The sequence below is a fragment of the Corvus cornix genome, chromosome Z (assembly GCF_000738735.6).
Source record: "Corvus cornix cornix isolate S_Up_H32 chromosome Z, ASM73873v5, whole genome shotgun sequence".
Taxonomy (NCBI): domain Eukaryota; kingdom Metazoa; phylum Chordata; class Aves; order Passeriformes; family Corvidae; genus Corvus; species Corvus cornix.
The window spans coordinates 14,133,718-14,153,221 of NC_046357.1; the positions used below are offsets into that span (position 1 = coordinate 14,133,718).

The 19,504-nt window shown below is 44.1% G+C and overlaps 1 protein-coding gene across 1 annotated transcript in view; it reads left to right on the top strand.

The window, feature by feature from the left end:
• The window catches only part of PDZD2 (PDZ domain containing 2), a 204,638-nt gene that overhangs the window by 131,642 nt on the left and 53,492 nt on the right, over nucleotides 1–19,504 (top strand). Inside the window, 3 exon segments of the mRNA XM_039566737.1 lie at nucleotides 4,009–4,411; nucleotides 17,187–17,329; nucleotides 18,016–18,148. Of these exon segments, the coding sequence (XP_039422671.1) occupies nucleotides 4,009–4,411; nucleotides 17,187–17,329; nucleotides 18,016–18,148 (679 nt within the window).

The window sequence follows — 19,504 nt, forward strand, 5'->3', positions numbered from 1 at the left end:
GTGACAACTGGGAGGTTGCAGCTCATTCCCCACACCTGTGCAGAGAGCTGCTGCATGTGCTCATCAGCTCTGATCCTGCCCTGCCTTGAGACACTGTTGGTGTACTACTGATTGCTAAAATCTCTCTGAGTGCTCTACAGGGACCAAATCTAAAAAAAAAGTTTGTCTGCATTGTACACATTAAACCCCTTGAGAAGGGGGATTTGGGGTCCTGTCTGTCTTTTTGCTGTTTTCTGCTGTCCAGAGACTGCATAATTACATTTTATTGAGTCCATCCCACTACTCCATTCTGGAATGGGATGCTCCTGGATTGATAAAAAACAATTTAAAATCGTAAGGTTCTCACTCATTTAATACAACCTTACCTGTTCTTTGCACAAAATGTTGAGAGCTTTCTGTGCTTCCCTGGTGTTTTTTGGCTTTTTACTTAAACAGCAAAGAAATGGCAAAGGAAGAAAAGGAAGCCAGCTAAGTAGGTGGCACATACTTAGCAGAAATTACAGGTGGCTCAGGCTCCTTGGTTGCCATCATCCCTGTCTTGGGAGGGCAATACAATAAAAGGACCACAATTTCTTAGTATATTATCTTCCTCTTGGCTCCTGTCTTGTGGTATGAGTTTCATGTTATATCAGTGCTGGTTTTCCTGCTGTTTGGTTTGAAACAAACTCTTGAGAAAATGATGCCACTTACTGCATCACTGGTCTCAGCAGGACTTAGCCTGTCCGGAAATACCTGACATGATCTGATGTATGCAGTGACTTGCTGCCATGCAAAGATGTCTCATTGACCCAGAGAATACTTATTTTTTTCTCATGGAAACTTACTGTGTTCTTTGAACTGCTGAGAAGTACTCAAGAAGACATAAACCCATGAGTTACTACAGGCTGCATGCCTGGAACATGCAGGCCATCTCAACATATGGAGTAAATCAGCACAGCTCTGTTGACTTCAGTGCAGCTGCACCTATAACCACTTGCTGTAACCCTGCTCAGACTGGAGGGATGATTGTGTATGAAGAATGGATAGGAAAAAACCCTCCCTTTTTCTTACAGCTTTACACTTTATGAACAGAATAAATGTGCCGTGAGCGGAGGTGAAATAGTAAATTATTTTTGCCTCTCTAGAATTACTTTATTTGGACATACGCTAAGTTCTCTCTTGTTCCCCTTACTTCCTAAATCAAGTAGTTGATATGCGTGCACTTGGTTGCTGGCATTAAAAAATACAGGTTTTCAGAGATTGGTGTTTCAAAAAGCCCCATATACATGCACCTGCACAGAAACAAGTCAGACAGACTTGACACTGTGTAAAGACAGGGTGGGCAGCACCCACGCAAGCCACACGACTATGGGAAGAGGAGCTGCCTTCCTGCTTCCATGTGCCAGGAGAAGCAGTGCTATCAGGCTTATGTGTGATGGATCAGAGTGCAGTGGTATTGCTGCAAGCAAAAGTCATGAATTTTAATCAACTTTACTGGCTGCCTTGAAATTTGAGTTGAAAGATAAATGTGAAAAACAGGCAGCCCATATTGTTTCTGGAACAGAACTGCCCCTTTTCAGTTGATTAAAAGAATTCTTCCTTTAACTTTATAATCAAAAATACTTCCATCTTAGTTCAGGATTTTTTTTTTTTTTGGCTAACCCTTCAGGTCCTGCCAGCTTCGTGTGTCCCCAGAGCCAAGTGTCACCTTGTGGCCACCCAGACAGCTGACCTTTGCTGCAGAGACTTCTCAACCGCTGGGGCTTGTTGGCTGTCTGATTTCAGCCGTTTGGAAAAAGATGGGTTTAGGGCTTTATTTAAATACTCTTTATGTCTGGAGAAGGGGGAGGAAAAAAAGGATTGCCTGGTGAAAACTGAAAGGACTGTCCAGGGAGTTGGAGTTCAGTTTATATTCACTGGGAACTTTGGCACAGCAAGCATACTTGTCCTTCCCGTCTGTTGCTCCAGGGCTGCTGTTAAGGTTATTTAGTTGTGGTATTCATTTGAACATCAGTCTTCCTAATTAAATATAAGTGATTTGAATGCTGATGTTGTCTGTGGGGGATATAGAAGCTTTGGGAAGAAGTGGAGTGAAAATACCAGCTCTTGTCCCTGATCAGAAACACACACCCATTATGTTACTTCCAGCCACTGCCAGGCTGGTCTGGATTACTTTGAGTAGTTGAGAGTGCTTTCCTCACTCATTTGCTTCAGGGGTTATCATAGCTGCTTTTCCTGTTTTGCCGTTAAGTCACCTCTGTGAAGGATTAAGTTTGAAGGATTTATTTTAAGGCCAAACAACTTTCAAGACAGGGAAAGGGAAAATTAGCCTACAAGCAGCAGGGATGGAAAAAACTTGGTGGCAGACTCCTGAGTGGTTCCTCCTCTCTCAAGCGCAAGTGCTGTGCTATTTTCTCTCATGATCTATGGTTCAACTCCACACCTAGCTTCTCATCTCCACTAAAAGCTGTAGGTTCAGCAGCTGCTCCATATTAGTGAAGAGATCATTGTAGCAGAGGCTTATTTGATGCTCTGGGAAATTCATGCTGCCTTCACTAGTGGGAAAGGCAATATAGTTTTGGGGCCTAAATTAGTGTGAAAGGGCACATACAAACCTGCTATGTACAAATTCCAGCTTGTTTGTACTCTCAGTTGGTTACACCCTTGGCTCAGAACCCAAATATTTCAAGAATTTGGGTTGAGGTATATCCTTTCCTAAGAGAGGCATGAAGTTAGATTCCCCTTTTGCATCAGTGGGTGCAGTTTCTGTAAGGTCACAGAGGGTTTGTTTGAAGCAGAAATGTTAATTGCTCCAAGGCATGTCCAGAGACTTCGGGAGCAGAGCTGATGTGTTGCTCTGGTAGGAGAACCTGGGGGCTGCTCCTTGCACCGCTGAGATCACTTGGCCCCTGTTTTGACTGGAATATGCTTGCTATGAAGGAAACCCACCTGATTTCCATGTCCCTATAAAGAAGTTGGGATGCCTTGTAGTGCCATGCTTTGCTGTACTGGGGCCGTTGGTGCTGTGCCTGTGATGCCATGAAGATTTTTTGCCTTTTCTTTTATACCGCTGTTATACCTTTTTTACAACTTCTGTATTCTTAGTGCTTTTCCCCTACATTCTTGGACTTGTTTGTCAAGCTAAGAGACTAAACATTTTAGAAGCTTCTTAGCTAGGGATCAGTGTGCCCCAGACCCCAAGGTCCTCTCCAGAACACATTCTGTAAACTAAGATAGAACCATCCAGGGGAAGGCTCCTTGGGGAGGGGGGCTCACTTGAGCCTCTCATTAGAGAATCTTTAATAGATATGCTAATTAATAAAAACCTATAATGTCATACCTGATCTTTTGGGGTGGGCATTCGGCAGGGTGCATTTCAATGCATATGACCTGGACGTGTGCACCTAAGGATCCTTAAAATAAATACCAAGGTAAAATCCCTTTTCCCCTTCTAACCATGTATGACTCTTGATTTTAAGACCAGGAAAAGGCATCACCTGCTTACCCTAGTGGCTGATTTTTTGTTTTCCCTGAGGCCTTCAAAGCATGTACATATTCTTAAACAGAAGATTAGTTTCAGTAAGGAGGCTCATTTCAGATGCAGATGCTCTGTGGGCTGCTGCACAAATGAAGCCTGCCTGATTTTCAATTTTTTTTAGAAGATACTTATTTTAATGCTCTGCTGGAAACATTCTCTGCTTTGCTTTCCTTATTCCACCTTTCCATGTTGCTGTGCTGCAGGTATGGAGGTCAGGGTCATGGGAACTGGTGGCATTTACCAGCTGTCACGTTACACTGTGGTGGGATCAGCCTGGGTGGCTGGTAGGGCTGTTATTTATTCCTGGTATTTTCTTCCAATACTGAGGAAAGAGAGCATTTGCCAATGCCTCGAGTTGTCCTACATCAGGTAATCAGCTGGCTGAGACAGTGCATGAACATCACAGGGCGCAGTGTGCTGGGATGCCGGGGTGGGACGCGGGCACTGTGGGGTGAGTGGTTGGCGATCCTCACGCATCCCTTTCCTTGCAGTTACCTGGCCGAGCAGTGCTGGAATGGCGGCTTCGTCTACCTGATCATGTTGCGCCGCATCAAGCGCAAAGCCCCTCTGCCCCCCTCCAACGGCAACAACAGCAACAGCTGTGATCCCAAAGCCAAGCCCAGCCCCGAGCCCGGAGAAAGAGCTGCTCAAAATGGGAAAAGGACCAGGAAGTTCGGGGTCATCACTAGGACACCAGGCAGCAAGGACAGCAAGGAGAAGCTGGGCTCAGAGCACGGGAACGGGCACTGCACCCCGATGGAGGTGGAGGTTGCTCAGCCGGAGACCTCTGAAGCAGAAAGCAATGGGGAAGAGCAGCACCAGGGCACCGGGGCACCGTACCAGGGCCGGCTGTCAGATGGTGGCATGCCAGACATTGGGGACCAGGCTGCCCAGGTATGTTTGCTTTGTTCCTTCTAGAGAAGGAAGCAGCAGGTATGCAAGCAAATTAGGTTGATTTCTCAAATCAATTCTCTTGTTTCAATGCTCTGGCCTTGAGCTGACCCTGTAGGTGACAGAACAAGCTGTCAGGGTACGCAGCTGTGGGATGGGGTTTTAAAATGGGGCAGGAGGATTGGGGAGTTAAATAATAATTGTTGGAAACCTCTGTCATACTCCATCTCTGATGGAGGGGAAGGTCCTTCAATCTCTTGACCTGCCAGAGTTGGCCTTAGGATTTTTTGTTGAGGCAACTCATGACCCTACAACACTGGAGCAGGCGGTGTCAGTAGAAGATGGTAATTTTGTCCTTTGAGGCTTCATGTTTAGCTCTGCCTGAACTTGATGTCACCTTACAGTTCACGTTAACATTGGGATTGAAGCTTCCCTTTTTGGTGCACCAGACCACGTTGCATGTGTTTGTGTTACAAAACTTATTCGGCCAGTGTCTGGGAGCCACATGGAAGTAATTGTGGATTTTGCTCAGAGTTGATGAGATGGACAATTTGTTAATACTTGGGATGACAGTGGGATCGGGGCTTTCATTGCTTCTCTCTTTGTCGTAATGGAGATCTTGGGGTTTGTTGCTTGTCTAGAATTGCAGCATTTCTGGATGGAGGAAAATAACCCAAGCCTTGATCAGGTTTCAGTATGCATCTATCATCAGAAGCACTGTCTGCCAATCTTTCCAGAGGCACTGATAGTATAAACAGATGAAGGCTACTTTGTTGGGCTTGGGGCTGGCTGCAGCAGCTGGTTTTGGTTTTAAGACTTCAAAGCTGGTGACAAAGCACTGTGAGTGGACATCTCATCACTAAATTCTGTTGAGAAAAGCGGGGGATTAAATGTGCCCTCTGAATGAGTGCTCCTCAGCACTACTCCAGGGTAGTGGTGATCGTGGTTGTGAAGTTACAGTAATTTAATTTAAAGTACTTCGTAGGAGCTAAAAGCAATTTTAAAAAAGCTCTGGTTTTTAAAGAAGCATAATTGCAAAAACTTGCTCTTCACATCAGTGAGACATGTTGGATTTTATGGTGCAACAGAAAGGGTAGGGTGTTTGTGTGTGTGTTCTTGCAAGCCTCATAACTGTAGTCATTCTGAAAGAAAACATTAAAAGCTTAAAAATAAATAAGTGAATCATTGGGTATTTTGAAAGCTCTGGTCCATATAAAAACTTGCTGAATCTGTTCTGAAGATGTCTAATTAAACACATGTTATAAATGAAGTTGATCAGACATTTTTTTTTGAAGTGGAAAGCCAAAAATATATATATGTAAAAAAAAAAAGAAATTTTTGATACAGAGCCATCTTGTTCTAGGGCTACCTTGATGTTTTGAATCATTTTGGTCTGAGGAGTAAATTGTTAAATTCAGAACATACATATATATATCAATGTGAGCAATAAATACATTTTTAATGCAAAGCACATACAAGATGGCTTTGTAAAACATAAAAACATAGCTGAGGCACTGGAAAAATTCAAGAGCTATAATCTTTTCAGTTGTGGTGTAGTGTCGTTTAGTAAAATTGCTTCTTTTTTTTTTTATTTCCTTCCCCCCCTAATATTTTGCTTAGAAATATGACCTCTGTCTGTGTCAGTACTAATTACATTTTCCTGACAGTTGAATGAGGAGAAATGTGAATAGATGGAGCCTGAATACATGCCTAGCTCATCCTTTGCTTTTTAAAGACCAGGGGTCCTTAGAGAAGCCCATCACTTAACAGCATCTGTGGGGTAGCTGCTATCAGAGTAATGAGTAGCTTACTTCAGTTTCTTAGTAAGTATTGAATTGGGATGGTGAATAAAATTTTCAAAATTATTTGTGTCCTGTTTAAAAAAAAAAAAAAAAGGGAAAAGCAAGGAGTAAATACACTTGGGAGCCTCAGATCTCACTTACAGCTCCATTTTCAAAGCGTGACCTGGCACTCAGGCATAGGAGATCCAGTCGTGTCAGGAGCCTTTTGGAAACGGCATCCAGGATGTCCTGTCAGAAGCTGCAGCCTCCTTCCAGGCTTCAAAGAGTGAGCCAAACCTCCTGTAGCCGCAGGATGAGTTATCTCCTCCTGAGCAGGGACAGGGGGCATTGGCAGGGCACCCTCTCCGTGGGGAAAGCAGCTCCATCCCCACTGCCTGCCCCATGCTTGCCATCTCCTCCACATGTTGACTAATTGACTATCCAGGGCTGTCAGCCATGTGCCCTTGGGGAGCACTATATTTGCTTTCAAGGGGGAGAGGCAGCCTGTGGCAGACAAAGAGGTTGGCTGCAGGTGGGAGGAAAGGCTTTGAGAAGCCGCTTGGGGACCTGCACAGATGTGGGAGGACCTTGTTGGTCCTCTGCATTGCTCTTTTTCCACCCCAGGAGGCAGATTGGAGCATTACTGAAACTGCAATGTGTAGTCCAGGAAAATAACCTTTTTTTTTCTCTCTGTAGAAAGTTAGTTTGAAGTTGTTGTAACCAAAATAAGAGATAAGAGGTTGGGTTGATCTGCATGTCTTCAGCCACTGCTGTGCTGATCCCAGTGGCCAGCTCATGGCCAGTGCCTAGGGCATGTTGTGCTGGGAGTGCTTTTGAGGCATCCACATGTCATTTCAGTGCCTTTTGCTTTCAGGGCGCTTCTCCCACAAGCATGGGGTTGTTCTGCCATTTTCTCTCCTGCTCACAACAGCAATGCTGGATTGTGAAACAGGCGAGATGACTACTGTTTGTCAAGTGAACCTGCCAGGAGATTCCTGTGTTACTGGTTTGTGTGCATGTGCCAGTCCCCTTCTTCAGGCTTGCTTTCATCTTTCAGATCTTGATCTTCTCTCCTTGCACTTGGCATTGCTATCACCATGTATAAACAAATCTGCTAGGCTGTCTGCTGGTATGTAACCCTCAGTAAATATTGTACCTGTCAATTAGCAGGCAGCATTTAATGTTTACAGGTGGTTAAGTTATGCTGCAATATTTTTAGGATGAACATAAATGCCTTTTAAAAATGTGGGGATTCAAAGCAGCAAAGCTGTGTATCTGCCTGGCAGGAAGATCTCTAAGATCTGGAAACCAGACCTGACCTTGGAGAGGACCCAGGCTAGCAGCAGTGGGAGTCAAGGGCAGTGATTTAAGATTAGGCAATCTCTGAGCTGGAGTAATGATCCATCACATCCTGGGAAGATTGGGGAGCTTAAATACAGATATCAAAGTTTACTTCTTTTATTCAGTGGCCTGAGACAGGGTGTAGTTTTGCAGGCTGGTAATTATACAGGCACAGATGGAAGAGGAATATGGGAAGGGTCTGATGGAGTCCATTAAAAATGATAAAGAAAAGGAAGCTCTGAGGTTTCCTCACAATATACCAGTCCTGTGGTTTCAGTGTGTTGACTGGTAGGACAGAATCCCTCCGTTTTGTTCTCAGTTTCTCTGTCATGGTGTTTTTGGAAGACCTGCAGACTGCTTCTGTAGCCGCTCAGCCCCTAAGGAGTACCCAGAGATGGCCAGATACAGCTGGCATGGGCAGGGATCAGAATGCAAAGACCAGATTAGGCACGTGAGGGGCGGGAGTCTGGTTGTCAAAGGGGACTTAAACTGATCCAGGTTTGGCTGACATGATGAGAGGCTTTCACTGATTAAGCCAGAGGGAGCTTGGACAAAGATGAGTTGTACCAGAACAGACCGGCCACCTTGGCTTCTTCCTGCCCCAGCAGGATGCTCTGAAAGCCCTTAAAAAGCCAGCTGTTAGGAGCAAAACCAAGACACCCCCAGAATGCTCTTGAATCCTCTTACTTCTTTGTAAGTATCCAAATTTTTAAGGGCTTGGAATCCAGATCCAAATTTATCAGTGATTGGTGGAAACTGTCTACAGGACATTGGGCTGAGTGAAAGTGCTTTAATAGTTAATGGAGGCAGGTAAGAGGGGCTGGGACTGTGCATTTCAGTATTTCTCCAGTGCCAGAGATACATGGCACAGGAGGAGTTCAAGGTGTCATGGGTGGTGGTGGCGGCACTGTGGGGTGAGGTTGTGGTGGGATGCCTTTCCAGGATGGAAACAGATCAGCATCCGGTGGCCCTGGAAACTGTGTGTGATTTTAAAGTCTGTGCTTTTTTAAAGTCAGTGTGCCATCTATTAACAAAAGGAGAGAAAGGGGATAGCAAGGGAACTTCAATGCCTTGCCTTCTAGAGGTTTTGGGTAGGTCTGGGTTATGGCGGTGCTTCAGGATCTTGGCTCCATGCTGTTAACCCCATTACTCTGGTCACAGCCACCAGAGCAGTGTGCCTGCCTAGCCAGCTTTGCTCTTACAGCCCAACTGAGCCCAGTTTGCATGGACCACAGCCCCCTCCAGACATGTGCGCTTGTACACAGGTGCACACAGACTTGTGTGTATGTAGAGAACGAGCCAGAATTTCCTTTTTTACTGCTCCAACTGCATGGTACATTTTATCAGCAGCTCTCTTCATTCTTCACGCCCATCATTGCTTTCTTACTGACGTGGCTCATCTCGGGTGGGGATGAATGCTTTTGAATTGCATTTTACTTCGCAGTTAAGGAAGGCTGACAGCCTTTCTATAGTAGTTCTTGCCAATTAGTGTTGGTAAATGCCAGCATTACCTTGACTTTTGGTTAGTGGAAAATGTTCCTTATCTTGCCAAGCAGAAGAGGAAGGCTAATAGCACATTACAGGAATCAAAACATGAGGCTTGAGATAATGCAATGGCTTTAAGCATTTTATTATTTTGTTAAAATTGATGGGGAAAAAAAATTCTCACCCTTTTGCTGTACCAAAATGAAAAACTTACTGTGAGCAAGGTAGTCCAGTACAGCTACTGTAGCTAAGTTGCTTTATGTCAATTTTTTTTGGCAACCTAAGCAGTAATTACTGTTTCATCAAGGCTTTTATAGGATTCTTATGATGCATGATTTAGACATAAGTAACACTGGTTTTAGGTGTTAATGTAGATACTTTTAGTCATGTAAAGGCCTTCCTCAGAATCTGATTCAGTTCTTAACATCTTTTTATCTGTTGTGTTTTCTTCCAACTTTCATTAACATTGATCCTGAGGCTATCTACTGTCTTGAAGTTTTAATGTGCACTGTGATAAGCTTGTCTTCCCTCTTTGTTGCTGTTTTGGGTTGTAAACTCTCTGAGGGACAAGGGCTGTCTTTTAATTGTAGCTGTACAGCACTGACAAAACTTGGCCTTGTTTTTGCTTGGGATTTTAGGAAGTGCTTTGATGTAACTAGCAGTGAAATTACAGTTAATATTTTTTGCTGCCAGTTATATCCCACCTCGTCATAAAACAACAATTGTCACAATTTTCTGGGGTTAAGTTGCTTGCTGCCAGATTTTTTCAACTGACTTATGATTCTGCCTGCCTTTGCTGTGATTAAGTGATAGCTACAGCTGTGGTGCTGTAGATTTTAATTTTGAATAGCAACCAGTTCTTTTATCTTGTTTTGTTCTGAATTTTCCAAGGGTGCTCGGATGTAGAGTCTGGAAATGGATAAGTTACAGTGTGTTGGTTTTACTGTGTCACCTTGAAATGAGGTCCTCACTCTTGGGAATGAGCTGTCCCCAAAGGCAGCACAGGAATGTTTGAGGTTATATTGCAGGAGGTCTCAACCATACTCAGCTATCAAAAACCATAGGTGAGAGCACCACTGTGAAAGCATTTCCCACCTACACAGAAAGTGGATGTTCGGGGTTTTTTTTTTAATATTTTGTGTACTATGTTAAAGAAACAGCAAACTCACAACTGAAATGCAAATGCCTAGCTTTAGCTGAAATGTAAGTTCACACCATTTTATGTTTTAATCATTAAATGCCAATAGTTGAAACCAAGTGGATGTGCCTAAAAATAGAGTATGCTGTTTGCTTAAGTGCTGTAATGTTTCAGGTGTTTGTTGGAATTATAAAGCTACGTACACTTAATTTGTGAGGCAGAGTGCTGAAAGCACTTAGCAAACCCAAAAGATTCCTGTTGTGGACAGATGTAATACCAGTCCCCATGAGAGACCACTCTTTGGCTGACATCAGAGTGTGGTGACCTCCTCTAGGCTGGGCTTTAATCCTATTGCAGGCTGCAAGGGTGTTTTTTGAGAAACTTCAGACTAACCAACCAGCCATTCCCAATGGCCCAGTAAGAGCATGAGACTGGGTCAGGTACTCAGTGGAGTGCAAACACCTGTAACCCTTTAAAAGCCTGAGCTCCTCAGGGGCAATTGCCAGGCAGAAACCCCCCAGGGCCAGAGACAGAGGAGAAGATCCTTTGTCTGATCTCACAGTTAAGATTCAGTTGATGGCAAGAGTGGAACAGCTCAGGGAGGTGCAATCCAGATGGTGATGGCTCAGGATGATAAATGACTCCAGCAGACTTTTGTAAGGGGTGATGGTATAGTTCAGGTGCTTGCACTGGCTGATAAAATGTTTAAAGTCCTTGCCAAGGAGATGATGTCAACAAGCAGTCTGTCTCAGGAGATGGATCCCTGGGCGACCGTCTTGTTTTAAGTTGTGGAATTTTCATCCACGCTGCTCTGCTGCCTGTTTCGTGTGTTTTAATGATGTGTTTGTGTTTGGGGGAGGGTATGTTTTGCTTCTTACTGTTCCCCAGGCTTCATCCCCTAGGACACTTCACTTTTCACAGGGAAAATACTCATATTTCAGTGAAAAGATGCCAAGTGTCTGGAGGCTGTTTGTCCAAACAAGGGGACTTGTGAGATCAGGAACCAACACTTGAACACAATCACAGTTGTGTCTGTGCTCCTGGCTCCTAATTTGAGGACATGGAGAGTTCATATTGTCAATGCTATGTAATTCCTGTTAGGTTTGGGAATTTTCCCCCTCTTTCAAGTAGTGTAGGAGACACACAGTGTATGGCTTGCATCATCCAGATGTAGAAGCCAAAGGCTTCAGTGGTTCAGTGTTAAGAAACTTTCATAGGCAGCAAGGATGGACAAAGAACTCCTGTCTTGGAATAATTTATTGATGAAGAAATTTAAGATTTTTTTCCTCCCCTGCTTTTGATTTATCATGGAGTTGTTTAGCTTGCTTGTGCAACAATGAAAACAAAACTCAGGGTAGTAGATGAAAGCAGGAGTCCTGCTGTCAGACCAACCTTAAAAATAACCTGGCTAAGATCAGACAAAAAATTCATTCATTATCCACTAATTAAATAATTGCTTTGTTACGAACCTGCAAAAATCAGATTTTGGCATGATTTTCTGGTACTGAGTCATTCACATTAATATCTGCTATGTGAAGAGTGATGGCTTTTGACTGTATCTTGAGACTGACACATTCAAGCTGCTCACTTGGTGTGTGATGGTGCAAGATAATTCCCCAGCTACCATCTGTCTGTCCCACCTGCCTGCTGGGGTATGGGGATAGTGGGAGGAGGCATGATGTGATCCAAGGTGGGGCAGGGAGCTGGGAGTAGTGCTTTTAATTTATCCCACATCAGTGAAGGATGCTGGGCAGTGGTATGTGCTGGTATGGCCATCCCAATGTTCTCCCTGTTGATGTAGAGAAGGCTGTTGCACTGCAGGTGTGAATGTCATGCGTTTCTGTTTGGGGCATTTTGTGCTGGTTTTCAGCTCTTTGTGATCAACGTGCTGGTTGCCAGCTGCTGTGAAGCTTATTGAAGTAAATTTTTATAACGCATGGAACTTGGAACTTTCTCTTCAGTGTCGCATTTCCAGAGCAGCTTTGTGGCTGGTGAGGAAGATCTCACTGTTTGCTTCTGCTATTCCAAATGGGAAACCCTGTGAAATTTGTAAGTGGGAACTGGTCCCTGCAGACAGACGGTAAAAATCCATGTTGAATTGTGGAGGGAGGGAGACATCCCATGGGCTGCATTCAGGTCCAGGTCAGTTAGTCAGTGTGTGCATACAGACCTTTCATGGTTATTGATATTCTTATCAGGGCTTATCTCTGTTTTTGTTTTAAAATTTTTACATATTTACATCAGGTTTGCTGCTGTGACAGAAAGTGCTTTTTCATAGACAACTATTTTACATTTTCCATTTTACTGTCTGGCTTTTTAACTACTTACAGCATTTCTGTTTTCCATTTGTTTACACCTTGCTCCTGCCAAGCTTGTCTTTTATTAAAGATTTCAAAGCCTTTGTATACACAGATTTGCAGCTTCTTGAACACAGCACAGTCAAAATAAGTCAAACCCCTTTAAAATCCCCTGCAATTAGCTAGTGAAGGAGACGCGGGGGAAAGAATGGCTCCAATGTCTTTTGCTCATTTATTTATTTATTTTCCTCGACACTCGGAGGAAAAACGTTCCTTTTTGTTTTATTAATGATGTGCTTATGAAATGGAGCGTTTGATGGTGTGCACTCGGAGCAGGCGGAAGGCAAGCTTCCCCACGTCGTGCTGGCAGTGCGCTCCCTTTCTGATCTGCAGCACTTTTAGTTTATTCCAGATGTACGCTTGCTCTCAGCAGAGGCTGCTTGATGCACAATGGCTTCACGGTGGAGAAAAATGGCCTGTGGGGACCCACTGGAAGCTGCCAGTTGTATTCTCTATTCTCACTTGTGGTCTGTTACATAAGATGACCCTTCCCCTCTGAGCCCCCCACTTTGCAATTAATCCTAGCGGAATATTCATAATGTCTTTTAAAACATTTTAATTATTTGTAACCTAGGCACTTTGAAGTTGATCCGATTCAAGTGGAAAAATCTGGTCCAAAGGGCTGCCTGCTTTGAAAGAGCCAAGTTGGGAGGAAAGTTGAGTCACTAAGAGTGATGTAACTGCAGAGAACAGAAATTAGCCATTAGTTCAGCTGCAGCCTGACTTGACTATTTGTGTTTCTGCTTGCTGTGTGAGGGAAGTCAAAAAATGCAAGTCTGGAAGGGATTTCAAGAGATGACCCAATCTCATCTCCTTCTCTGAGACTGACTTTGACAAATGTTGGTTCATCATGTCCATGAAATCCTTTGTTGGGAGGAATCCATGTAGGCAGGGCTGCTGCTGCCTGGGATTACAAGCAAAGTCTGTTGGGTGGATCTGGGCAGTCAAGGTTTGTTCAAGTCACTAACAATTAATTTTTGCTTCTTATTCCTTTGAAACTCTCAAAGCAAGCATGTCTTTCTGAGAGTCCATCCTGGCCAAATCTCAGGTGAACTGCATGATATTTTTTGGATCGTCATATACTTGATCCCATGTTATGTCGTGAGCCTGTTCTCAAGTGCTGCACACAGTGCTTGTGACCTGTCTTTGGTTAAGGGATATAGTTTAGTCTCCTAAGGAGTAACCAAGGCTGGATATCACCTGGTCCCTGGCTTCAGTAGGAGCTGGTAGTGCCTCGCTCTCCATCCTTCATGAGGATTTCTGGAGTTTGAGACTGGACTGGCATCAGCTCATCTGTGCTTTGTGCTTGAAGTGTTTTTGCACCAAGAGCTGTGACATGTGCAGATTTCTTGTGTCACTGGTGAACAAAGCTGGGGGGAGGTTATTCTGAGTTATTTGTAAGTGAAGCTGTGAGAACTATTCTGAGAGGATGGGAAAATTCAGCTCTTAATAGAAACGTGGAACTGACAGCAACTGAGCAGCAACTGGAATCGTGCAGCCGATCAAAGAAGACCAGTCAGCATTTAAACTCATCCTCTGGGCAGGGATTAAGCAAGCTCCAAGGGCAGTGACATCATACCTGCAAAATGCCAAATCTAACTACACTTGGAGTTTCCTTTGGGTATTGCAAGTCTCTGGAGTGGAGTGAATGCACCAGAATCCTAGCTTTCATTTAAAGACTAAGTGAGCTTGTAGGCTTTTTGTTCATGAAGGAAAGCTTGAAAATATGGTACTTCAAAAATTTTCAAAAAAACCCACATTTATTACTACTTTTTTTTTTTCTTTTCTTATATTTTAAAGCATTTAAGTTTTGTGTAGTTGAACCTGAGAGTCTCCAATAACTCAACAAAACCAGCTTTAAGTAAAATTTAAATGCATTTATAAATCCTTGGAATTGGCACAGAGCTTTACTATTAAGATTTTCCTGTGACGGACTCCCATAAGATGCACATTCAAATCAGCAGCATTTTTAGCCAGCTGTGAAGTATCCCATACTGCTCTGTACAAAAAACACAGCAGCTTAATGGGGAGGGAAAGGGGGTTCTGCTGGACACCCCCTTTCTCCAGAGGCCTTGAGGAAAGGCTGGCAGTCTGCTCTTCAGTACATAGCTTTCAAAATCTTGGAGTGACATCCCTCAGAGGTATGTGTGTATTGGTGGGGGGGCGTTTGCTTTCAGCGCGTGGTTAAGTGAAGAGCTATGAATGTTTTATGAAGAAAAGGGAAAGAACAGTGAAGGGTTCTGATTTCCAGTCGACGACGCTGGGTTGTTTATTCCCAGTGAAATGCCTGCAGCTGACCAAGGACTGAAGGGACAGCCTTTTCTTACACAGGAGTTGGTGACAGTGGCATTTGAAAATGAGTGAACAAAATACATGTTTGGGCATGTGCCAGATGGTTTTGTTGTCTGTATTGTGGATGTGTTCTTCTGCCCGTGTCTGGACTGCGTAGTGCTTGCAAGTGCTTTTGATTACTTTGCAAGGGCGTTTGATTTTAGTGGGCATTCAAGGGGAATGAGATGGGTGCCTGCATCAAGAGCAGCAGAGTCTTGCCATTTGCTCTTATTAAGTGCTCTGTATATGAATATTTGAGAGTGGATCAGTTAAGAATAAATTTGGAATTTTTTTGGTAATAAAATGTGTGATAGTGAGGAGTGCTGAGGAGTGCAAGCCAGGCACTGCACGACGGGTCTTGGTGTAACTTACGTTCCCAAAAGCTTTTGCAAGTCATTAAAGGCAATTTTATGACTGCATTGTTAAACTTTATTGAAAGGTCTGCTTCCAAACTGAGTTTAAGAACGGGACATTCAAAGTGACATCTTATGAGGAGAATGGATGATCATCCTTTCAGCTTGGGCTTGGTTGGGGCAGGCAGAGAGATTGTATTTCTCTGTTGTACTGTCTTCATTATGTGTGCAATGTACTTCATAGCAATAAAACTTCTCTGAAGCATTTTCGTGCTGTAGCTCAGTTCTGCTTTTTAACTAGATAAATATAGTTGACTCTTGCCCCTGCATTTAACACAGTGTCTCATGTGTCTAATTTATTTTAAAGTGTCCTCTGTCCTGACATGTCTTGTTACTCAGCAGGGCTTTTATCAAGGCATTGAACATTCCAGTTAAACCTGCTGGGATATTGCACATCTGCAACGCTTTCAAGTTAACAAATTATCCACAGGTGTATGTTTTCAGGCTCAAACTTTTGGGTAACCTCTTAAGGAACCTGGTTCGGTTTTTCTTTTTCTCCTACCTGTGGTCTAAGGACTGGGATTCATTAGTATCATAGTTGTTACTATTATATTCATGTTAACATTCCCATTAGTAATGTTACTATTGATAATTATTAATTATTCTTGTTATTTTTCACTTTGTTCTTAAGATATTGTTGTAGATACTGACCTCTTTGTTCCTGTATCTGAAAAAGTCGTATTTAAAAGTTTCAGGGATCAAGTGAAAAAAAAAAAAAAAAGCACATTTTATTCACTTAATACTCTGACGAACAACGCTGGCCTAAAATCTGCAGGTTGCTTCCACAACCCTTGGGTTTGCTGGTATATTTAGCAGTTCTCCTTCTCAGAAACAAGCAGCAATTTGTGCATGCTCTTCACAGTTTGCCATGAAATGTTAATCATCTTTGCTACTTGGGCGTTTGGGTACTGCAAGAATGTTACTTGTGTGCATAACACACCCAGTCAGAAATAGCTGACCCGGTGCCTGGTGACTACGGCACATAGCTTAAAAATTGCCTCCGAATTGTGCATTTTGCTGTCTTGCAAGCTTGAAAACTTCCAAGGGTTTTTCATAATTCTGTAATCCTGGTTCTTCCCCTCTGTGACAGCGTCCTGGCAACCGCTTTACTTGTCTTGCTTGCTTGTTTTTCTCTTTCCTTTTTTGCTCTACTGATACTGTCACACTTGTGTTTCCTTGTGCCCAGTCCTGCCAGTAGGACTCATGGGAACCAGTTTTGTTTTGCATTTCATATTGCTCTGGATTTTGTAAACCGCTTTTTGGATAAATCTTTACATCAATTAAAAATAACCAAAACCAATAAAGGTGTTCTGAACATTGCTTATTACCTTGCTCATACTGAAAATTATTCTCCACAGACGGTAAATTTGTTATTTACAATCTGTACGACAGCTGCCCAGTAAGAAATACTTGATTGGCAGTTGATAATTTGAAGTTGTTTTCTTTCCTGTGTCTCAAATCCTGCAAACCCCTCTGGAGAGGGAAGCACTGTGTGATGCCAGTCTGGTGCCTGCTGCAACAGCAGCTGCACCACCTGATGTTCAAGGTCCCCCTTGAACCACGTCTTGCTCCTCTGCAGCCCTGCACAGCTCATCCTTGAGTTTTGGTGAAGGGGCTTGAGGCTGCTGGTTGCTTCAGGAAGGATCAGGGCATTGAGAGCAGCGCCTCTGCGTGGCTCAGAAAAGCTGCAAACATCCCTGCAAGGAAACTTCTACGTGCTGACCCTGCTCTGTGCTGCCTCCTCCTTTCCACCTCCTTCGCTTGGACCACAGCTAACATAGCAAAGCTCAGCAGAAACACCAGTATAGCTTGGGCTATACAGGTGTGTGGTGATGGGCAGATAGGTGCTAAATAGCTTCCTCCTGTACCCTCCCAGCCCTCTCTTGGTGTTCCAAATCCAAACTGAAGGACTTTCTGCACGTTTTCTCTCAGCGAGAAGGTTGCCGCATATGGAAGATGCACATCCTGAAGGGTACAGATGGGCTGGGAATCCAGATAACGGGAGGCAGAGGGTCGAAGCGGTCCCCTCACAGCATCATCGTCACCCATGTCGAGGAAGGCGGCTCTGCACACAGGTGAGGTGACAGTGGTGCCTTCATGGTGGTGGGTGTGATGGAATGTCCACGGCCCCTGCTGTTAGCTGGATTCACAAGAAAAGTGTAGGGGTTTTGCCCTCCCACTGTGTGAGGGTGAGAATATGGCATTTTTAGCTTAAAAATACGTTTTTATGTTTGATCACTGAAGCTTGTAGAAGAAGGTTTAGTCCAAACTGTAGACAGATCAAACACTTCCTTGGTGGTTGGAGGGAAAACCAAGGAGCCGCATGGCTTGTAGGGCTTTTCCCCCAAGTTCCTTTTTGGAAGATGTGCCTTTCCCATGGGATCTGTTGTGCAACCCAGGGTGCTCACTGCCAGCCCTGCTGTTCCTGATGGGGTGGAGATGGAGCAGAGATGGGGCTTGCTGCTATTGCCTGACCTAATCCAGTGGGTCACAGAGAAGACTTGTGGGGTTTCAGCCCTGCAAAGAGGGTGAAATGCCCCTGGCTATAACAATGATTTCCTCATTGTGGGAAATTCCATTTCCTCAAAGTGGGCACCTTTCTGAGCCCCGCTTCCTAGAAAGTAACACTAACTAGTAAGTGCAAGCCTAGCTTAGTAAGATCACGTGTTGTCCATGCCTCCAAATCCTGCCATGTGCCACTGGAGCCCAGCACTGTGGGAGAACCACCCTGCAGCTCCACGTTCCCGCTCTGTTTCTGCAGGGATGGCAGGCTGATGGCCGGCGACGAGCTTCTCATGATCAACGGGCAGTCACTGGTGGGGCTCTCCCACCAGGACGCCGTGGCCCTCCTTCGCTCGGCCGCTGGCCTGGTGCAGCTGGTGGTCTCTAGCAAGGTACAGACATTTCCTGGGTGGTCTCACAAATGTATAACCACAAATGTTTGTGCAAGTGCTGCGTGAAAAAGGCGTATTTTCCATAGGGAATCACATGTGCACGTTTGCTGCGCTGAATTTAAGGCACAGCAAGGGGAAATATATCAGTAGCTGCCGTAAGTCTACGGCAAATCAGCTCAGTATAGTCCGAATTAATGATTTGCTTGTACTGTCACTGTCACTCAGTGTGCAGATGAGTATTTATTCCTGCAGACATTACCTAAGTTCTGGCCAAAACCATTTTCTTAAAATTACATGCTAAGTAAAGCAGGCTGTTCTGAGCCTCTTCTGCTTCCTGCCTGCACAGGCTGTGTACCTCTCATCTCTGTCCTATCTGTGTGCCTGAGATTTCTTCATGATGATCTCTTGGCTCGAGTTCCTTTTTTGTCCTTGTTAATAGTGTGGAGTGGAGCTCTTACAGATAAAGAAATGTGAAATTTCAGGGAAATGAGAGTGGAACTTAGTAATCAGTTGGACTCTTCATTCTGTCTTGATCACAGAAGAGGTTGAGGGGATATTACATAATATTTTCGTTCTTTGTTTAAGAAGATCTTGCTCAGCCCTGTTTGCTCTTCTCCATGGTTCACATCCTGCTTCCCCTGGACCTGGGTTGCCACAGGTGTTTGGTGGGTGGCCAGTCAACTCCCAAAAGCACCCAGGGGTCTCAAATTAGGATATGTCTGCAAGGTGAGGGTCACCAGGGCCTTTGAGGTGGTGACAGGAATATTGCAGCCCAAGCGGAGCACTTGTATACCTGCATTTCCAGGGTGTCAGCAAGGCACTGTGTCAGTATTTTTAAATTTTTGATTAGCTTCACCTTCAGATTTCCCCAGCCATCTCAAAGCAGGTTTCTGTGGCTTTAGTGTCTGGATGCTCTTAAGGCTTCCCCAGGCTCTGTATGCACATGTTTTTCAAGAAGAGACACTATTCCACCATATTCAAGGTGAAGAGCCTGTGACTTCTCTAACATTTCTTTTAGACATTGAAGTTCATTGTAGACCTTCTTCAGGGTCACAGTCTGGTGTTAACCCCACCAATGTTTTTTCTGAATACACCACACTTTGACCTGAAGTAGGTACCTTTTGTGTTTTCCTTAGACAGCTGGGCTCTCCCAAAATACAAGGCAGTAAGCTGCATGTATTTCTCCTTAAAATTAAATGCTTGTTCATATGGTCACGTCATCGAAATAATCATCATGCATAAGCTTAGGACATAAAACTTCACTGTCCTGATCAGGCTGTGAATCTGCTTGTCTGTGCTCTGTGCACTCGGACACTTTTCATGGCCCTGGAAGGGGGGGACTTGGAAAGGCAAGCA